At 37.4% G+C, this 16,921-nt stretch overlaps 1 protein-coding gene across 2 annotated transcripts in view; it reads right to left on the bottom strand.

The window, feature by feature from the left end:
* Positions 1–16,921, bottom strand: part of LOC139959843 (extracellular serine/threonine protein kinase FAM20C-like) — a 103,545-nt gene that overhangs the window by 12,803 nt on the left and 73,821 nt on the right. For both annotated transcript variants that reach the window (XM_071957722.1, XM_071957723.1), the window contains exons 5-8: positions 13,960–14,072; positions 10,738–10,918; positions 7,229–7,341; positions 5,234–5,315 (exon numbers count right to left, since the gene is read on the bottom strand). In XM_071957722.1, coding sequence (XP_071813823.1) covers positions 5,234–5,315; positions 7,229–7,341; positions 10,738–10,918; positions 13,960–14,072 — 489 coding nt within the window. The remainder of the gene's footprint in view (positions 1–5,233; positions 5,316–7,228; positions 7,342–10,737; positions 10,919–13,959; positions 14,073–16,921) is intronic.

Here is a 16,921-nt window from a genome sequence, read left to right as displayed (position 1 = left end):
AAACGTTTCGTTCCATTTAAACTGAACATGCGCAAAGGCAGACATATCCAGAATTCGCCGCCTACGGTACCTTTGGTGATATACGACGGCGTGGTCAAACTTACCCCTCAGAAAGTCAGGAAATATTGGACTCAGATCTCTTCTATTTTATGCAATATGCAGGCTGATATATATATTTCCCTAATTAATGGAATATTAGAGAAAATCGTCCTAAGAATGTTGGATATAAATAAAGTTGCATATAAATAACGTCACTCACCAAAATCGAGAAAACCATTACCATAGCAACCCTCTTTGCTACATACGCGGTACGACACGCAGGTATGAGATTTAGGGAAAGCTATAGGGGCAAGTCTTACCAATGTTCACTGATGTTAAGATTGTCACCTATGACGGCATTATACCCCCACGTTGAAGTCACTGCTGTGAAAATTATTGGTGGGGGCACGATCGTTCCTCCCCTTCCCCCATGATGTAGGGGAGTATTAAAATAACAAACATGAGCTCCCCCCACCCTCCCCACCAAAGTATATAACTGACCATTGGTTATCATAGACAACTTATCATACGTCACCCGAATTTTACTAAACAAAACACGATCTGTGCAGATGTTTCAAATACAAACTATTTCGCATATTGGTATCAGTTATAATCTCACGTGACACTTGAAAGTATTCAGATTTTTCAAAGCATAGAATAATTGAATCTTTTCCAGCGAAGAAATTCTTGCAAACAGGTATTTTTCATTTACAATTAATCGTTGATTCTGTCATTACTATCGCGTAGTGTGTGTTAGACCCATACAATAACGGCAGGTCACGATACCCGCCTTCTTCCCGGAACTACAACACCACCGGCCCGCCCGCTCGGATGGTCTTAATGAAAAAGTTGGCAAAGACTTGGAACTTCCCCTCACGCGACCAACAGAGAAACCAATTGTATATTTTCACAAGAAAAACAAGAATTGTAAGTTTGTTTGATGGACTTTAGACGCCCACTCTCAAAATGAAAGTGAAGGGTTAATTTTGTCGGAATGTTCTTTTGTGTTCATTTGCTGAAGGAATAAAGGAATGTTTAAAAGGGAAGAAAAAAAAGGTATCGTGGGTGTGGGGTCATCGAACACAAAGTCCATCCCCTGTCGGACCTGCACCTGGTATGATCCTTTCCCATTCTTACTTGAAGGGAACGACAGGGAGTTCCATGCCAGTTTGAAACAGCCAAAGAAACTCAGCACAAATTGACTTGTCAAATTTAATCGCGAGTCAGAAAAGGTATGAAGACTATATACACTTAGTCTGCGTAACGTACACTTTACCTTCTCTTCTTTCATATCGATAACAAGGCGGTTTAATACCTTCAGTACAGCTACGCAGGCAGACCATTAACAACGAGAGAGACTGACCAGACATAAGAAACTCATTTATGAAATGATTAGAACGTTGGAGTTGGGGGAGGTGGTGGGGGCGGGGGGGGGGGGGGTGAGGGAGGTGGGTTGTGGGAATAAGAAAGGTCGTGAGGGATGACGGGGAAAGTGGGGACAGAATGACAATTGAGGAGGAATTTCCAACCCCCAAACCCTTACCCATGTGTCAGTGAAACTCATGTAGTAACGAAATGATTGCAGGACCGACTAGGAGGTGTGGGTAGCAGGAGGTGGGCAGAGGGTGGTAGGCAGGGGTGTTAGAGGAAATGTTGGAAATAGTGTGGTAACCTAGGAGGAACTCATCTCTTACCCAATACATGGTTCAGGAAAACTCATGAATGATTGGAAGATGGGTGGGGGAGAGGTCGGAAGAGATAGTGTGTGTGTGTGTGTGGGGTGGGGGGAGGGGGAGAATAGAGAAAAATAATGTTCTGTATGAGACTGAGCATTACTTCTGAAAATTCTCCAAGAAAAAGACAAGGTCATTAAGGAGACCAACCTTGATCTCTAAGACATACAGTGCTTTGACATCATTACAAGTTCATCTCAACTAAATGTGCAATAAACTCCCTTCATCCTCTGTGCAATCTCATCTGCTGTACATTCTTTCATCGAAAATAAGATTTGCAAGGGTTTTGTTTACTCTCAGCCAGTAAATGGTCTGTCAAATCTTATCAAACAAACCCAAGATGACCAAGACAGCCGTAAGATAAAACGGTGGCGCCATACAAAAACTAATGCAAAACTGTACAACAAGCGGTGACACTTCTGAATAGAGGGCAGCAGGCTGAAATGCAAGATTCTATCCGTAGCGACCACATTTTTTTTGGGTAGAAATTCCATCTTGAGAAGAAATGGTCAAGAAGTTGTAGTTTAGGAGGACAGGGAACAAAACCAAAAAAAAAAAAGATTAAAAGATAAAAGGAAAGAAACAAGAAAGAAGAAATAACATCAACATTAACTTTGCTATAACTCCAATATATTGGATAATTCTGGAATCTCTTACTTTGCACTTCCAAAGATTGCCTGTATGCTGCTCTTGCCTGGGAATTCCAGAAATGTATAAATAGTTTCCTTACATTCAGTAAATCAATCATGGAGATCTGACAGGGAAATATTTTACAATGGAAAAGAGCAAAGAAAATTGATGTCTAGAATGGGATTTGAACCAGTGACCTCTGGATTACAAACCCAGCATTCTACCAGCTGAACTATCCATCCCTTAGTTGGTGGCGGTCTGGATATAGCTATTTCTTTGCTGGGGGCACCAGTCAGAAGCCACAGTGCTTTGCATATTGTGTAACCAAGGGATATAGCTATTTCTTTGCTGGGGGCACCAGTCAGAAGCCACAGTGCTTTGCATACCGTGTAACCAAGGGATATAGCTATTTCTTTGCTGGGGGCGCCAGTCAGAAGCCACAGTGCTTTGCATACCATGTAACCAAGGATCATCCCCCAGTATCATTCCATACAACCCAGAAAGTGGCCGAGACGGGATTTCATTAGAAATTCAGTTTTTTTATTTATATCTACATTCTTAAATTTTCACGGGTTCTTTCTTCACCTTGGCATCACAGCCAGATATTGTCCTTTTTCAGAAGTTAAGATGTTAAACTTGTTTAGTTGATGGTCGGGGTGGGTCAGGGTGGAGGGGGAAGTGGGAACAGGGGGAGGGGTGGGGCAGGGTGGAGGGGGAAAGTGGGAACAGTTCATCAAGAGGTAAAAACCTGTTTGTTTTTTGCTCCAAATGCTCTGGCCCTGAATTTTACAAAGCTCTGCGATTAAAATTTTAATGAGGCATCGGGGAGGGCCAAGGGAGAGGGCGGGAGAGGTGCAAGGGAGAGGGTCGGGGGAATAATTGCCTAGTTCATCTTCAGTAAGTTTTCAGTTTCAAAACCAATGGTTTAGTTTAAGAACATATTAACAGAAATTACAGAAGCTTTTAGAAGAGCTAAGACGACTGTAATTTGTGGAATAAGTGCATACGTGGGTTTCTAGATTTAGTTCAATGGCACCTGGCGGCTACCGTAGCAATGCTACTCAATTACTGCCAGTTCTTTGCCAAGTTTCCTATTGGAGCTATGAAGTCATGAATATTCAAATTATGTGGGTCAATTGTTATCAGGTTAATAAATAAATACTTCTCTGCACTGTAGGGGCCTACTACTCCTCACGCTAGGCTTCAAAGCAGTCGTTCTGACAGAATGAATAACTTCTGAATCTTCACATCTGATTTTAACAGGATATCTCATGCTGTTGGTACTGTCATTACAAGTCATTGAAAGCCTGACATGACAGTAAACTTCTCCCAACTGGACGGATGCAGACATCAAGTCTTGTAGATAATGCCATGTCACATTAATAAAAAATGCTGTCTGTTAGCCATAGGTCTACACGTATCACAGACTGAGAACTCTATAATGCTCGTAACTATACCTGTGATGAACTGCCATTTGAACACTAGTTCAATTTCCTCCAAATTTGACGTTTGGCAAAGGCAATGATCTGAACACTGGCAGATAGCTATAAACAAGGCATTACATTAGCATGCTCAGCAATTCTCTATTATTGAATAGCGCCACCTATTAAAGAAATTGTTGAGCCATTTTCTTTACAGCGTATTCTTCTAGCATTTTTACAGGCTGGATGTTCAGGAGCTCACCTCTTCTCATAATACCTCCACCAGGCCACAGGAGTCTACCTCTTCTCTTAATACCTTCCCTAGGCTACAAATTTGACGTTTGGCAAAGGCAATGATCTGAACACTGGCAGATAGCTATAAACAATGCATTACATTAGCATGCTCAGCAATTCTCTATTATTGAGTAGCGCCACCTATTAAAGAAATTGTTGAGCCATTTTCTTTACAGGGTATTCTTCTAGCATTTTTACAAGCTGGAAGTTCAGGAGCTCACCTCTTCTCATACCTCCACCAGGCCACAGGAGTCTACCTCTTCTCTTAATACCTTCCCTAGGCTACAGGAGGATACCTCCTCACTTGATGCCTTCCCCATGCCACAACATCTACTACTGGAGGGTCGCTTATAGGATTAAGGTCACCAAGCACAATTTCATGGCATGTAGATTCTGGTTACTTTCCTTCTCTTAAGTCATGCAATAGGTTGAGATCAAGAACAAAGCCATCAGTCCGTTCTTTGCTTTTATTTGATCATTCGTATGTTCGTTCCTTCTTTCATCTGAAGCCCTGGTTACAGGTCACTTTAACTTAAACTCTAAGATCGAAGCGCACACCAACCACGTGACCGGAGTTATACATGTAGAGAAAATGCCAACTATTTCAGAGTGCCTGGAAGAGGGACAGAAGGGCGGAGGAGGAGGAGGAGGAGGGGGGGTACAAAGGTCATCTGAGAGATCAAGTCTGCCACAGCCCGCAGCAGCAAGTACAAATTAAGGAGGGAGATAAGGTTAGTAAGGACCTACTGAAAATGTTCTATTAAACTTGCAGATGAAAAATTTAGACTGTTAAATGGCATAATTTCATTTTCTGAGGGCCAAATAGGGGCATTATAAAAGGAAGGAAGAAAAAACAAACAAGGAACAACAACAAACAAAAACACAGGCTCTTTTTTTCCCCTTCAGACCGAAGCACCTCCATTCGCCATTAGAGAGAGGCACGCGATGGAAATGAACTTCAGAATAATACATATTTCAGACTGAAAGCACTTTGGCCGTTGGCTAAGGTGGACCTTTATAAAATTCCATTCTAGTAAACTAAGAAGAACAAAGTACATAAAAGACCCACAAAGATAAATCAAGATCTTAAATTTGCAAATTGTTCAGGTTACTTACGCTCTACCATGGTCCAGGTGGATAGGATATGTAAAATTACCAAAATGCTCAAAGGTTTCATAATGATGACGGTCCATATTTCCTACAAAGAATATAAAAAGACGTTCAATTGAACATAATAATTTTGAGAGAGAGAGAGAGAGAGAGAGTAAAGTCAACTCTGTGAATCCTCTCGTTAAATTTATAACCTCTTACAAAATGGCAAAATAAAAAACTTGAACAATCTCAATGTTTTTCTTTTTTTTCAAATTGTTTAGCCAACAACCCTTAGAGCATCCTAAATTTAGTCCCAGAAGTTTGCCTTTACTTAAAGTAGACTTCCACCTGAGAATTTTGTTGGCAATATTACTAATACATTTACAAATTCAGTATACAACTTATTGGAAGACATTCAAAGTCAGCTTAATGTGCCGCTTTCAGTCAACACTCCGGAAATCCTAAACAGCAACACCCCTTTAAATCAACTGGTGCTTTAAAAATGTTTTCATCACCATACACAGCTTGCTTGCTGGACTCGGTTTTACAGAGTGACTTTGTCTGACCTCAGAGTTTCTTTTCAACCATGTATCTATTCTCCATCAAAGGGTAAAATCCTGCCCGAGATAATGCGGGCAGGGTAGGGTTTTCATGTATGCGGAGGAAATTTCTGTTAGCCTAGCCTAATATTATCCATATTTGTTTTGCAATGCAGCCCTCATTCATGATTTGGCAAGGAAAGCTTTGTCAATCTCAATGACTGCAACAAACTGAATAAATAGTCTGTGTTTATGTGTACTGACAAGACCAGAGAGAGTTTCACTGCTATGAAAATGCCAGCTTCGGATTCCCATAAAGATGAAGTAAATTCCTCTTTTTTTTAATACATGTGAGCAAAGTTCACTGAAATAATAAGTTTTTTTAAATAATCTTAACCGTTATTAGTTGTGCATTAATTGTTTTAACTAATATGAAATTTATTTCATGCAAGCTTTAAGATATGAAAGATGTTAGAACTTAGGTAAAGAACTGACTAACAAGACTGCCCGCAACAGCTTTGAAGGTTATGAAAATGTAAAAATAAAAAGGGACAGAGAATTACTGGCAAGTAATCAAGTTTAAATTTGCTGTTTTGTACTGAGTTTGCTACATGTCTGTGTTAGGAAAGATCAGATACCTGTTATCATGCAAATAATGAAATTGTGTATAAGGCGGTATTGCAATGAAAAAAGCTACACTTAATATCTGGGTCACCACCACAAATATTGGATTAAATTATTGATAACTTTGTAATCTAGAGTAATCAAATGGTTTTTATATTTGGATTGAGGCGTATCTAATTATGTGAACATTATTCAGCCAATACATACAATATGCAGCTTTGAAAGATTGAAAATAAGATTTCAACTTCCATAGGCTTTGCAGTGAAATAGATTCAAGTACATTTTTTTCTTCTTTTCTGTGACAAGCAAACTGCAGAAAAACTCCATTGTTAACATATTTAAAAGTTCAGTTCATTCATTCAGTTCAAGTTCAGTTCATTCAGGAAGGACATGACTAACTTTTCTTCTGTCCTCCCTCTCCCCTTGTTCCCCCCATCACTCCTCTTCTCATAGCTCTCTTCCACCCTTTTTTCCCCACACCTTTTTGTCTTTGTCCTTCTCCAGTTTATTCCCTATCCCCTTCCCATAATCCTCTCTTTGTCCCTCCACTCTTTATCTCCTACCTCTCCTCTTTCCCTGTTGGTTTCTTTCTTCTCTCCATCCCCTGTTTACTTATCTCTTTCTGTTCACCATGCTCATTAACCTGTCTGTATTCTGTGCGTGTTTTTGTCCCTTCTGTTACTGTTACTTGTCATTTGGCCTTTGAAGAAGATCCTGCTAGGATCGAAACGGCAGGCCAACTTACTTTTACACATATTTCAAAGTTAAAAGCCATTTCCCTCACATACCCCCCCCCCCCCCACAACCCATCCCCCTTCCTGATTCAGATTAATATATTTGAGGTCTGGTGTCTTACCGATGAGAAAGTCAAAGACTGACATATCCATTAGATCAAGTAATCGTCTCCCTGAGTTGTAAGGGTGTCTACGCATCACCACACGGGTACAATATGTTTGATCGTGTTCCCACCTGTTGTACACAAAGAAGAGTTGTAAAGACAACATTTAGTACTTATTTTAAAGATAGGCATGTCCAAAGAAAGGGGAATATTTACTACAGATTTTAAGAAAGAAGTTTCAGCCATATTTTCATTGTTAATAAGAATAACAATGATTTGATTCCAGAGGATACAAAAAAAAGATTAAAAAAAAAGACCTTGGCATGGGAAATGACAGAAATACATGCACAGTGTAACTGGTCCTTAACAATTCTCATGTCAGACTTATTTGACTTCCATTTCACAAAATAAATCAAATCTTGGCATATGATACACACCCTCCGTACGCTCATCTTCAACTAACACCTTCAATCTTTATATAAATAAAAATCATGAGAATTACAAGTTTCCATCACAAAATTTTGAGAGATTGGTAATAAAAAAATAGAGAGAATTGAGCATCATTATCCAACTGAAACAAGATATCAAAGTAATATAGAATATTTTTTGGTGGTCTTTACATGTCACCTCTGAAATAATATAGCCATAGTAAAATTAATTGTCACGCTAACCTTTGTGCTCCAGAACACAATGGCAAAAGCATTTTACATAATTCCTTTCCTAAACACTATGTGGGTTTATCCTTGCTTCTAACATAGCAAAAGACATATGAGCTGCCAATTTCTGATTGCAAGAAAAAACTTAAAATACAAATTTTGCCAGGAGTTTAGCACATCACTTGAAAACGGGAGACCATGAGAATTGCCTTAAACACCAGGAGCTGTTCTGGTTTAAATTTGGAGAGCTGGCAAATCTGTATGACACATTCATGACACAAAGACTTGTAGTGGAACTGGTACATAAGTACTGGCATACTGCTTCAAGCTTCTACAGAAAACTAACAACTTAAATCAGACCTAGACCGTGAGAACTGCCTTAAAAACCGGGAGCCTTCTGGTTTAAATTGAGAGAGTTGGCAAATCTGTATGAAACATTCATGACACAAAGACTTGTAGTGGAACTGGTACATAAGTACTGGCATACTGCTTCAAACTTCTACAGAAAACTAACAACTTAATTCAGACCTAGACTAAGCATTCACTGCTTTAAAGTATGACTCAATTTTCATTGTTTGAACAGAAAGTTGACAAATCAAACATAACAAACTGTCCTTTATAAATTGTGATGATATTGGTAAGCCCAAGGTATTATTTCCAAAACTTTTACCACATGCATGGACACAATAATCTAGTTTGATGTTTTCTCTTTTCTTACCAAAAACAGCCTTTAGTTATATTATGACACTTGATACTGCATCTTCCTACCGGCAAACATAATAAAGACCATCACCATCGGCTTAAATTTCTCCCTTCTCATCTTTCTTTATTTTGCTTTATATCTCTTTAAAATATACAAATGAATTTTATCATTGTTTCCACCATAAAACTAAATGCAGGCTATTCATACTCGTACATCGCTGGCAGACCTCTCTACTTTCTGGTTAGGAAGTAAGAACCTAATACTAGTACCAGCAAAATTTAACATCTTAGTCAGACTCAATGCAAAATTTTTATATTCTGGTTTGCTAGTATAAATGTTAGACAATAACAAAATTGTAAAGCATAAAATCTCTGAATATTTCATATCTTTAATGGCTTCAGCACAGCGACTATAGTTAAGTGTTCAGCCTTTGAGTGCAGAAATCCTGAGGCTTTTGAGTGTGTTTATATCATAACATATATTTGATTTGATTTATTTTTCCATTTTCATGCATATCTTACAATGTTTACAATGAAAAGACATATAAAAATCTATAAGAAAATGGTAGAAGGGCTACAAGAAGCCCACCGTAACGTAATTAATTATAATATAAATGTAAATAAAAGGGAAAATAGAAGGATAAGAAGCGGATCTGCCCCCCACACCCACCCCACCCATCATATTGACCCACCCGGTTACTTGCCCATTTTCCTATATAAATCCTTGCTTGTGTGTGTATTGTTAATCTAAACATTGTTATTTCGAATAACTTATTGCTAGCAATAGGCCTACATAATAAATAGTCTTTGTTCTTTGAATATTTTCTGTGTAGTTGAAAATAATTGAAATTAAAGGCAAGTGCAAGTGGCTAGCTGATTCATTCAATCAAATGTTTAAAAAGTTTAGACAGACATGGATTTGTGACATAATTATTCTCTGAAAGAGATATCAAATAATATTGTGACTTGACTGAGTTCCAAAGCTAAACAACTTCAAGCTTGAAAGAGACTCTACTTACTGGTAATGATATTCTAAATTTGATCTTAAACTAAAGAAACACTTTATGCTTCTGCTGTGAACACTTGTGAAATGTATTGAAACTATAAAGATATTCATTTTGTAAATTAAAAATATCTGTTCTTTTACAACATTTTTTTTGTGTCATTGTCAGCAATAATGTTCAAATGTGGATCCCCATTTCAATCATTTAAAAATGGGTATATTTTCGAGACAAATTTTTATAGTCAGTCCAGTAGCTATTCTGAGTGGCTTACCCATAAATCTGTCCATTAGGAAACAAACCTTACTAAGTACTGTACTTCCACTGTTCAAAAGTTCAAACTTGCTGTGCCAATGGCATGTACTGAGTAGGTTCATGTAAAATGGCATAGCGCCACCATTTCGCCATTTTTCCATGGGGGGTTTAATACAACAATAATTAGACTAACCTAGTATGTTGGCCTAGTGTAGTAAAGGTATACCCTTAACTTGCTTTTACAGTGCATGAGTTATTTCAGTCCCACAAAAAATTTCTCTTCATCTTGGCCAAACTTAACATTTATTATTCACAACATGATCCTGATTGATCATCTGAGACATTCTGCTGCTTTTTACCTACTTCAAAATGTCAAGTCATCGTTAATAAATTTAACGGTTCCATTTGGAACTGGGAAGTCTCATTTTCTGAGACACTTTTGTCTAATTCGTTTCAAAACTTGGAAGATATAAAATAAGAAATAGGAAAAAGGGGGAGGAAAAAAGGGGGGGGGGGGGAGTGGGAAGTAAATACACAAAATATTTTTGAAAAATTTGTTCAATATTTGAAATATATATTGTCTAGTGAAGCAAGTGCACTGTATTACTATGAGTGGTTAGTACCAGATAATATCTGAACTTGATCAAATTCAGGGCCAGAATAAGATGCTGCTCAAAATACCAGCAAACTCATCTGGTATCACTTACAAATCGTACATGCTTCCATCTCCTCCGAAATAATAATGAGATTTCAGAGATGATTATTCATCTGCAGCGACAATATGACATACAGTAAAGACCTACAAAATGTTGCTTCAAGCTGCAGCCATCATCCTCCGAAAAAAAGTCTGAAGAAGATCATCTTCTAGAAGATGATGATATTTTTGCCTGATTATTCAATCATTGTTACTCACATTGCTGATTTGTGTTTGCTGTAAGATCTTCTCCACGGATGTTTCCAGGTCTTCCGTGGTGAAAGCTTAAAGGCTGGGAGGTAGGCTGCAACACTGCCCTCTATCGTGTCAGGCTTGCCGCAGACAGCAGTCTCCGATTCGCAGTAGTAAGAGCAATGCCCAACAAAGCAGAGGTTATTGGCTGCAAAGGTTGTAAAAGACAGATGCAAAAGTGTAGAAATATATCAATTTACAAATAATTTTAGTTAACTTCCATTTATAAAACATCTTAACAGTTTACAAAGCCACCAGCCAAATACCTCCTCCCACAGACACAAAATTACACCAAGGCTACCACAACCTATCAATGCATCTTAAGGAGTTTCTGTTGTAGCACCAGGAAGGCAAGAGAACGTTAGATTCATGGATGATTTGCGACATGGTCACATCATGACATCTTGAAATTGCAATAAAACGTTAACAGTAACAGTTATTTTCCAGAGTTAAAGTTTCATTATTCTCTGTGAATGTTACTGTGTGTCAATCCACATTGCTAATTAGGGCTGTCGGTTCCCCACCGAAACAGACTACGATTATAAAATTGGCTTGGTCTTCAACAGATCATTAACAATTCATTCAAAATTTAATGATTTATTTCTGTTTATGATTAATATGAACTGTTTGCAAAAGTTCCTTTCCTGTACAGTTAGCTCATAATCTTGCTGCATATAGCACATATTCTGATGTGCTCTCCATTTACAATCAAACATTACAGACTCATTAAACTAAACTATCTATGAGCTGTCTCCATAAACCCTTGTGCCTGCACGCAATTACAGGAAGCAACGTGATGAAGTACTGACATATGAACAACCGATGCAATCATAAATTCATTTTAACAACGACGACCCTTGATAAAGGAAAAGAAGAAAAGTAAAGGAACAAGCAAAAGCTATTTGAAGCTTAATCACACAGTTCAATTTTTGAAATCAATTTGTTAACAATGGTGATGAGAGAAATGAAGTCAACAAAACATGGAAGGCAGCAGCATGTTACATGTGGAGGGTAGTAAATAGGTCACAACTACAGGAACAAAACAGTGCTGATGGAAAACTTGAACCACGAGCTTTCGTTATTAAACTAATTTGACAATTATATAAATTGAGAGAAAAGACCATCATCTTTCACTGAAAGGATGCTTTGTTTTCTTTGTATTAATTCATTAACGATGGATGTTCATTATTGCTTGTTATTCAGTAGTGCCACTAGTGAGGGGACGGTTGAAGGGAGTGAGAGCTGGGGTGGAGGGGGTGGTGCTTTGGCAAGGATTTAGCTATAGGCATGACGATTAACAAGCTAACTGGTTTCTCCATCATTTCTTTGTGGTTGGACACCAGTCACACTTTCATAACGATCAAACCGCTTTTGATCTCCTGCTTCACGCCCTCTATTTACTAATGACTTAGCCCAGTATTTGGTTTTTACTATTCTATCTCTGCTAGCCGCCAATTTATATTTTACTTTTTACCTTTGCTTTCTTTCAATGCCATAAAATCTGCTGAATTTCCCTTGTGTCAGATACACCTTACAGATGTATTTGGTCCATCAACGGAATCTCCATGACAACATTCAAACTGCCAGCATAATCCCTAATTCTTCGGGACGGAACAGACGTGAGGGAATCCATTCAATTTGTTATTTTCAGAGAAAAAATTTACGGAGAGTAGGGGGAGAAATTTAAAAGAAAAACAAGCTAGAATGCTGCAGACAGAATGTAGTGGTTTGACTTTAATACATTATTCTACTCTACTAATTGAATGTGTCCTAGGAGAGAAATACAGTCTTTAGGGTTCGGGAATGGAATAGGTTTACAGACAAGTAGGACAGTTTGATAATGCAATTGTATAACACAAAACTAGGTCCACTTCAGATACGCACCAAGTATAGGCACCAAGGTATATACACACCTGTCCAAGGAAACCTCTATGGTAATTTTATGGAATCACATTAATTTATTTTACAGTTTGGCAGATGAAGGGCAAAGAGGGCAGTATTTGAGCATAGAAAGTAGGACGCTCTCACAAGTACTCCCTGTATTGACGTGATGTTACCCTCATTGTTTCATAATCATTGCGCAACACTAAATTGAACACTGATGAAAGTTACATTTCAAAGTTTGCAATTTCTTAACTTATTCCTCCAACAGTTGACCAGAATAGTGTGACATCCGTTTCCTCAATCTCATTTTACCTACGTGACCGGCCGACTTTCCGATGGCCTGGTGTGTTCATAAGAGCATGGTTTCTCGAATACCTTTGAAGTTTGATGCTAACTACTTTTCACATGATCGCTCAAGCAGAAGATTTGAACTTAGTTTCTTGACAGTGTGGAACAAATAGAGCAGATAAGTGTGCTGGGAATCAAACTGAATCATAAAGTTCAATTTATGCCTTAAGATCATCCAAATTTTTACCTCTAGTCCTAAGTGCTTTTTGATGTCAAATTACAAGTTAAATTCTCTCTTTATTAGAAATATGGGTGTACCGAGTTGATTTCGTCTTTCCGTGAAATTTGCGACAAACTAGTTCTCCGTCGCCACTGAGCAGAGTTGTAGGGTATTCTAACTATAAATCCAAATACTAGGTAGTACTGCAGAAATATGATATCAGAAAATGTCTTCAAAACCCAGTTTTCATTGTTACTTTCTATTTCAGGTAACCCAATTATAATTATGAATAGAAAGTTTGACTTGATCTGCCAAAAAAAGAAATCGTGTTAATGATATTGAACATATTCCATCATCGCTGGTCTTATTAATACCACTCTTGTTGAGATTTTGCATCTGATGGATATTGAGATGAATCTAAGTTTTGTGATACCAATGTTTGTCACAGTGCACTGATGATGTCATAGTCCCACTTATGTCATAGTGCCACTGATGATGTTATTAGTGCCACTGATGATGTCATAGTGCCACTGGTGGTGTCATAGTGCCACTGATGATGTCATTAGTGCCCCTGATGATGTCATGGGTGTCTCTAATGATGTCATGGGTGCCATTGATGACATGAGTGCCTCTAATGATGTCATGAGAACTGCTGTTAAGCCATGAGTCCCCTCCCCACATCTCAAATCTGTGCACTATATGACACCATTGCTAACACAAATGTAAACACCATTGCTAACACCATTGTAAACACCATGCATCAACATAAATTTGCTCTCCTCTTATATGGCACCAACCTGGAGACCTAAAGAATGTTTTTCGTAATGATTCATCTGCTCGTATGTAAACATCAGAAGATAAATTAAACCACCGTCCGGCCACTGGAGGAACCCTCCTAAAATCTAAAATTCTGTCGAGAAAGAAAAGAAAAGATAAAAAGTGTTTAACAACCCGATCGATTTTGTTGAATAACTTTCAATAACTATGAAATTACATTTCATAGAAATCTAACCAGCCTGTAAATTTGATAACATTTTAGCATTGCACCCCTACTGACCCACTTCAGGTCAACACACCCTTTCTTTTGAATTAGCCATTCTGAAAATGTTTGCAACTACTATTCCAGAGTAATTTGACATAATCGAGCCTTGTCAGTTTTCTCATAATCATTATAACTATTACTAAGTGTGTTGACAGTAGAATCTTTGTGTCCCTCTAAGCAAACTTTCATAATTTGCAAGCAATTAGATGCAGAGTGCTAAAACCAACAAATATCCCAGAGGTCAACTGTCAACACTTCGGTCAACTGTCAACACTTCACGGTGCTTGCTTAACGAATTAAAGAACCTGGACAGAAAATAGCTGTCCTTGTTGACCCTCCCACAATTAACATAATCAAAACCACCCAAATTAGCATCAAGAAACTTAACCAACATTGAAGAGGTTGAAATTGTTGTTGTAAAATGTCAATATTTTGACAACTTACTTCAGTAAACGTCAGAGCAATAAAGTTGTTTGGAGAGTAACTCGCCTCACAAAACTATCACCCTAAGCTGACATTTGTTATTTAAGAGATCATAGGTAAAGGAGAATAGAAATAACAATTTGACTATATATAAATATATATATATATATATATTTTTCATTTATATATTTTTAAATTTTTTTAATTTTATTTAGCACCTAACTGGATGACAGAGAGCAGAACAAGCAAACATTATTCACAAACTGAATTATTAAATTAGAGAGAAATTCAGAAATGAATAAATATTCTCGTCAACTTTTATTTTTCCCCTTCATATTAGAATAGCTTTAGCTACTGAATATTTATGATCCACTTTAGTCATTCATGAGAGTCTTGGCCTATAACTATACCACCTTCAAATTTTTGTCAAGGTTTTGCCCAGAGAGCACAAGTAAAGACTCTGTAGGCCATGCTGGACTCTTCACCAGAACAAGAAAAAAAAAAAAAAAAAAAGGAAAAAATATTGAGCGAAAAAACCCAATCATAAATATATTGCCTTGCCGCTAGAAAATTAAAACGAAAAAATTAATATTATCAAGTTGAAAGAGCAGCTGCTACCTTTGTAAATACCTGATGTTCAATTAGGTGTTCATGGTCAGATATCTTGCACCAAGGGTAAAAGCAAGTCTGATTGAAGCATGGAGTAACAAGCCCAAATGAAATTTGTGTCAAATGAAGTTTGAGGCAAAATAATTTAAATTGATTTTACAATTTACGTATGTCAGACTCGGCGGAGGCAACCTTGAAACAATTTCACAGGTATTTGTTATGGTGAATCAGTGGCTGCAGATGTGTGTTATAAAAAAAATAAACACATCAGGAAAAAACAAGCAACAATGCTGCTTTGGATGTTTCGTAAACGATCAACAAATTCTTTCATGTTTTTTTGTTTGGGTCAGTAGGTACCACAATAAATATGACTTTTGTATTTTATAATTTCTTAATTTTTCCTTAAGGGTTTGAATTGTGGTACAGAATTAAAATTGAAATTTGTGAAAACAAACAAGACACTATTAAAATATGTGAATACAAAAATATGATCAAACAATAATACAATATTAGAAAGAGGCTGTAAATGAAACTTCATATCCAACACTGGTTGCCATAGTTTGTTCTCCTGTATCAGCTTTATTCAAATCTATCTTTTATTATTTTTTTCAAAGAAACATTTATGGCATCTAATTTTCAACAATCTATTCTGGGAATTATGGGCAGCAGCTAGAATGGTTCTATCAAGTACTTCCACTATGCTACTCATTTTAAAACTAGAGATCTGTCAAATCTACAGTTTGAATTTTTTTTTAATGAACATTTCATGGTTGTTACAGGTGTGGTGCACTTCAATTTATCAATGGGCACAACACTTTTTTATAAACAATTAAGCAGCTACTCAAAAAACAATTTCAAGTAAACTTTATTATTCAACTATAAAAACTACGAATAATTGATGTTCTTCTCTCATAGCTGTACGATGGCCTCTGTACTCATTTCAAATCACTTGAAGTGCGAGTGATACTTCAAAGTAAATGTTAAGTCCTTCTCTCGACTCCAAGAACAAATAACCAACTTTACCTCCTAACTATAATAAAATCCTACGAGGAAGTGCCGTAGCTCAAATTAATTTTCTCGTCTAGGACGAGGTCCAGGCCCTGTATGCGTGGATATACAGATTGCCTCATCAGCGACAATGTTTACGTCATATAAACTTAAAAGCCTGATGAGAGAATTTCCTAAGAGCTCTTCAGGATGGCTTTGTGAGATTCAGTCGCCATGCCACTCCATTCATGCCTCTTCTAGCATTTTGCAAATTCTCGTAAAACCAATTACTTGGGCAGTCCAAACTGTTATCACATTCTATCACGTAAACAACGGGGCAGTTGTCATTCGTGATTTGACAATGGTGAAGTGTAGTGAGTTATAGAGAGGGCTAAATACGTCAGTCTTTAAATTAATTCACATCACGTCTGGGAGAATCAGAAAATGGGGAATAATAACAAATTGAGCTGGGAAATAAATACTAGAGTACCTCAGGGAGCAGTCCACTGATAACAAAAACCAAACAAATAAACAAGAAATTGTCAAACTAAATAGGGTTTTATCTGCCATGAGTTTGGATTTTTTTCCCCCTTTCCTTCATGTGTTGAGAAAATTCAAATAAATTAAATGACGATACTACAAAATACTCATCGACTGAAGGATTATCGGTCAAATGTGAACAAACGGACAGAGAAAAA

Source organism: Apostichopus japonicus, chromosome 19 (genome assembly GCF_037975245.1).
Source record: "Apostichopus japonicus isolate 1M-3 chromosome 19, ASM3797524v1, whole genome shotgun sequence".
In the NCBI taxonomy this organism is placed as follows: Eukaryota; Metazoa; Echinodermata; class Holothuroidea; order Aspidochirotida; family Stichopodidae; genus Apostichopus; species Apostichopus japonicus.
This window is presented reverse-complemented; position numbering and strand designations above follow the sequence as displayed.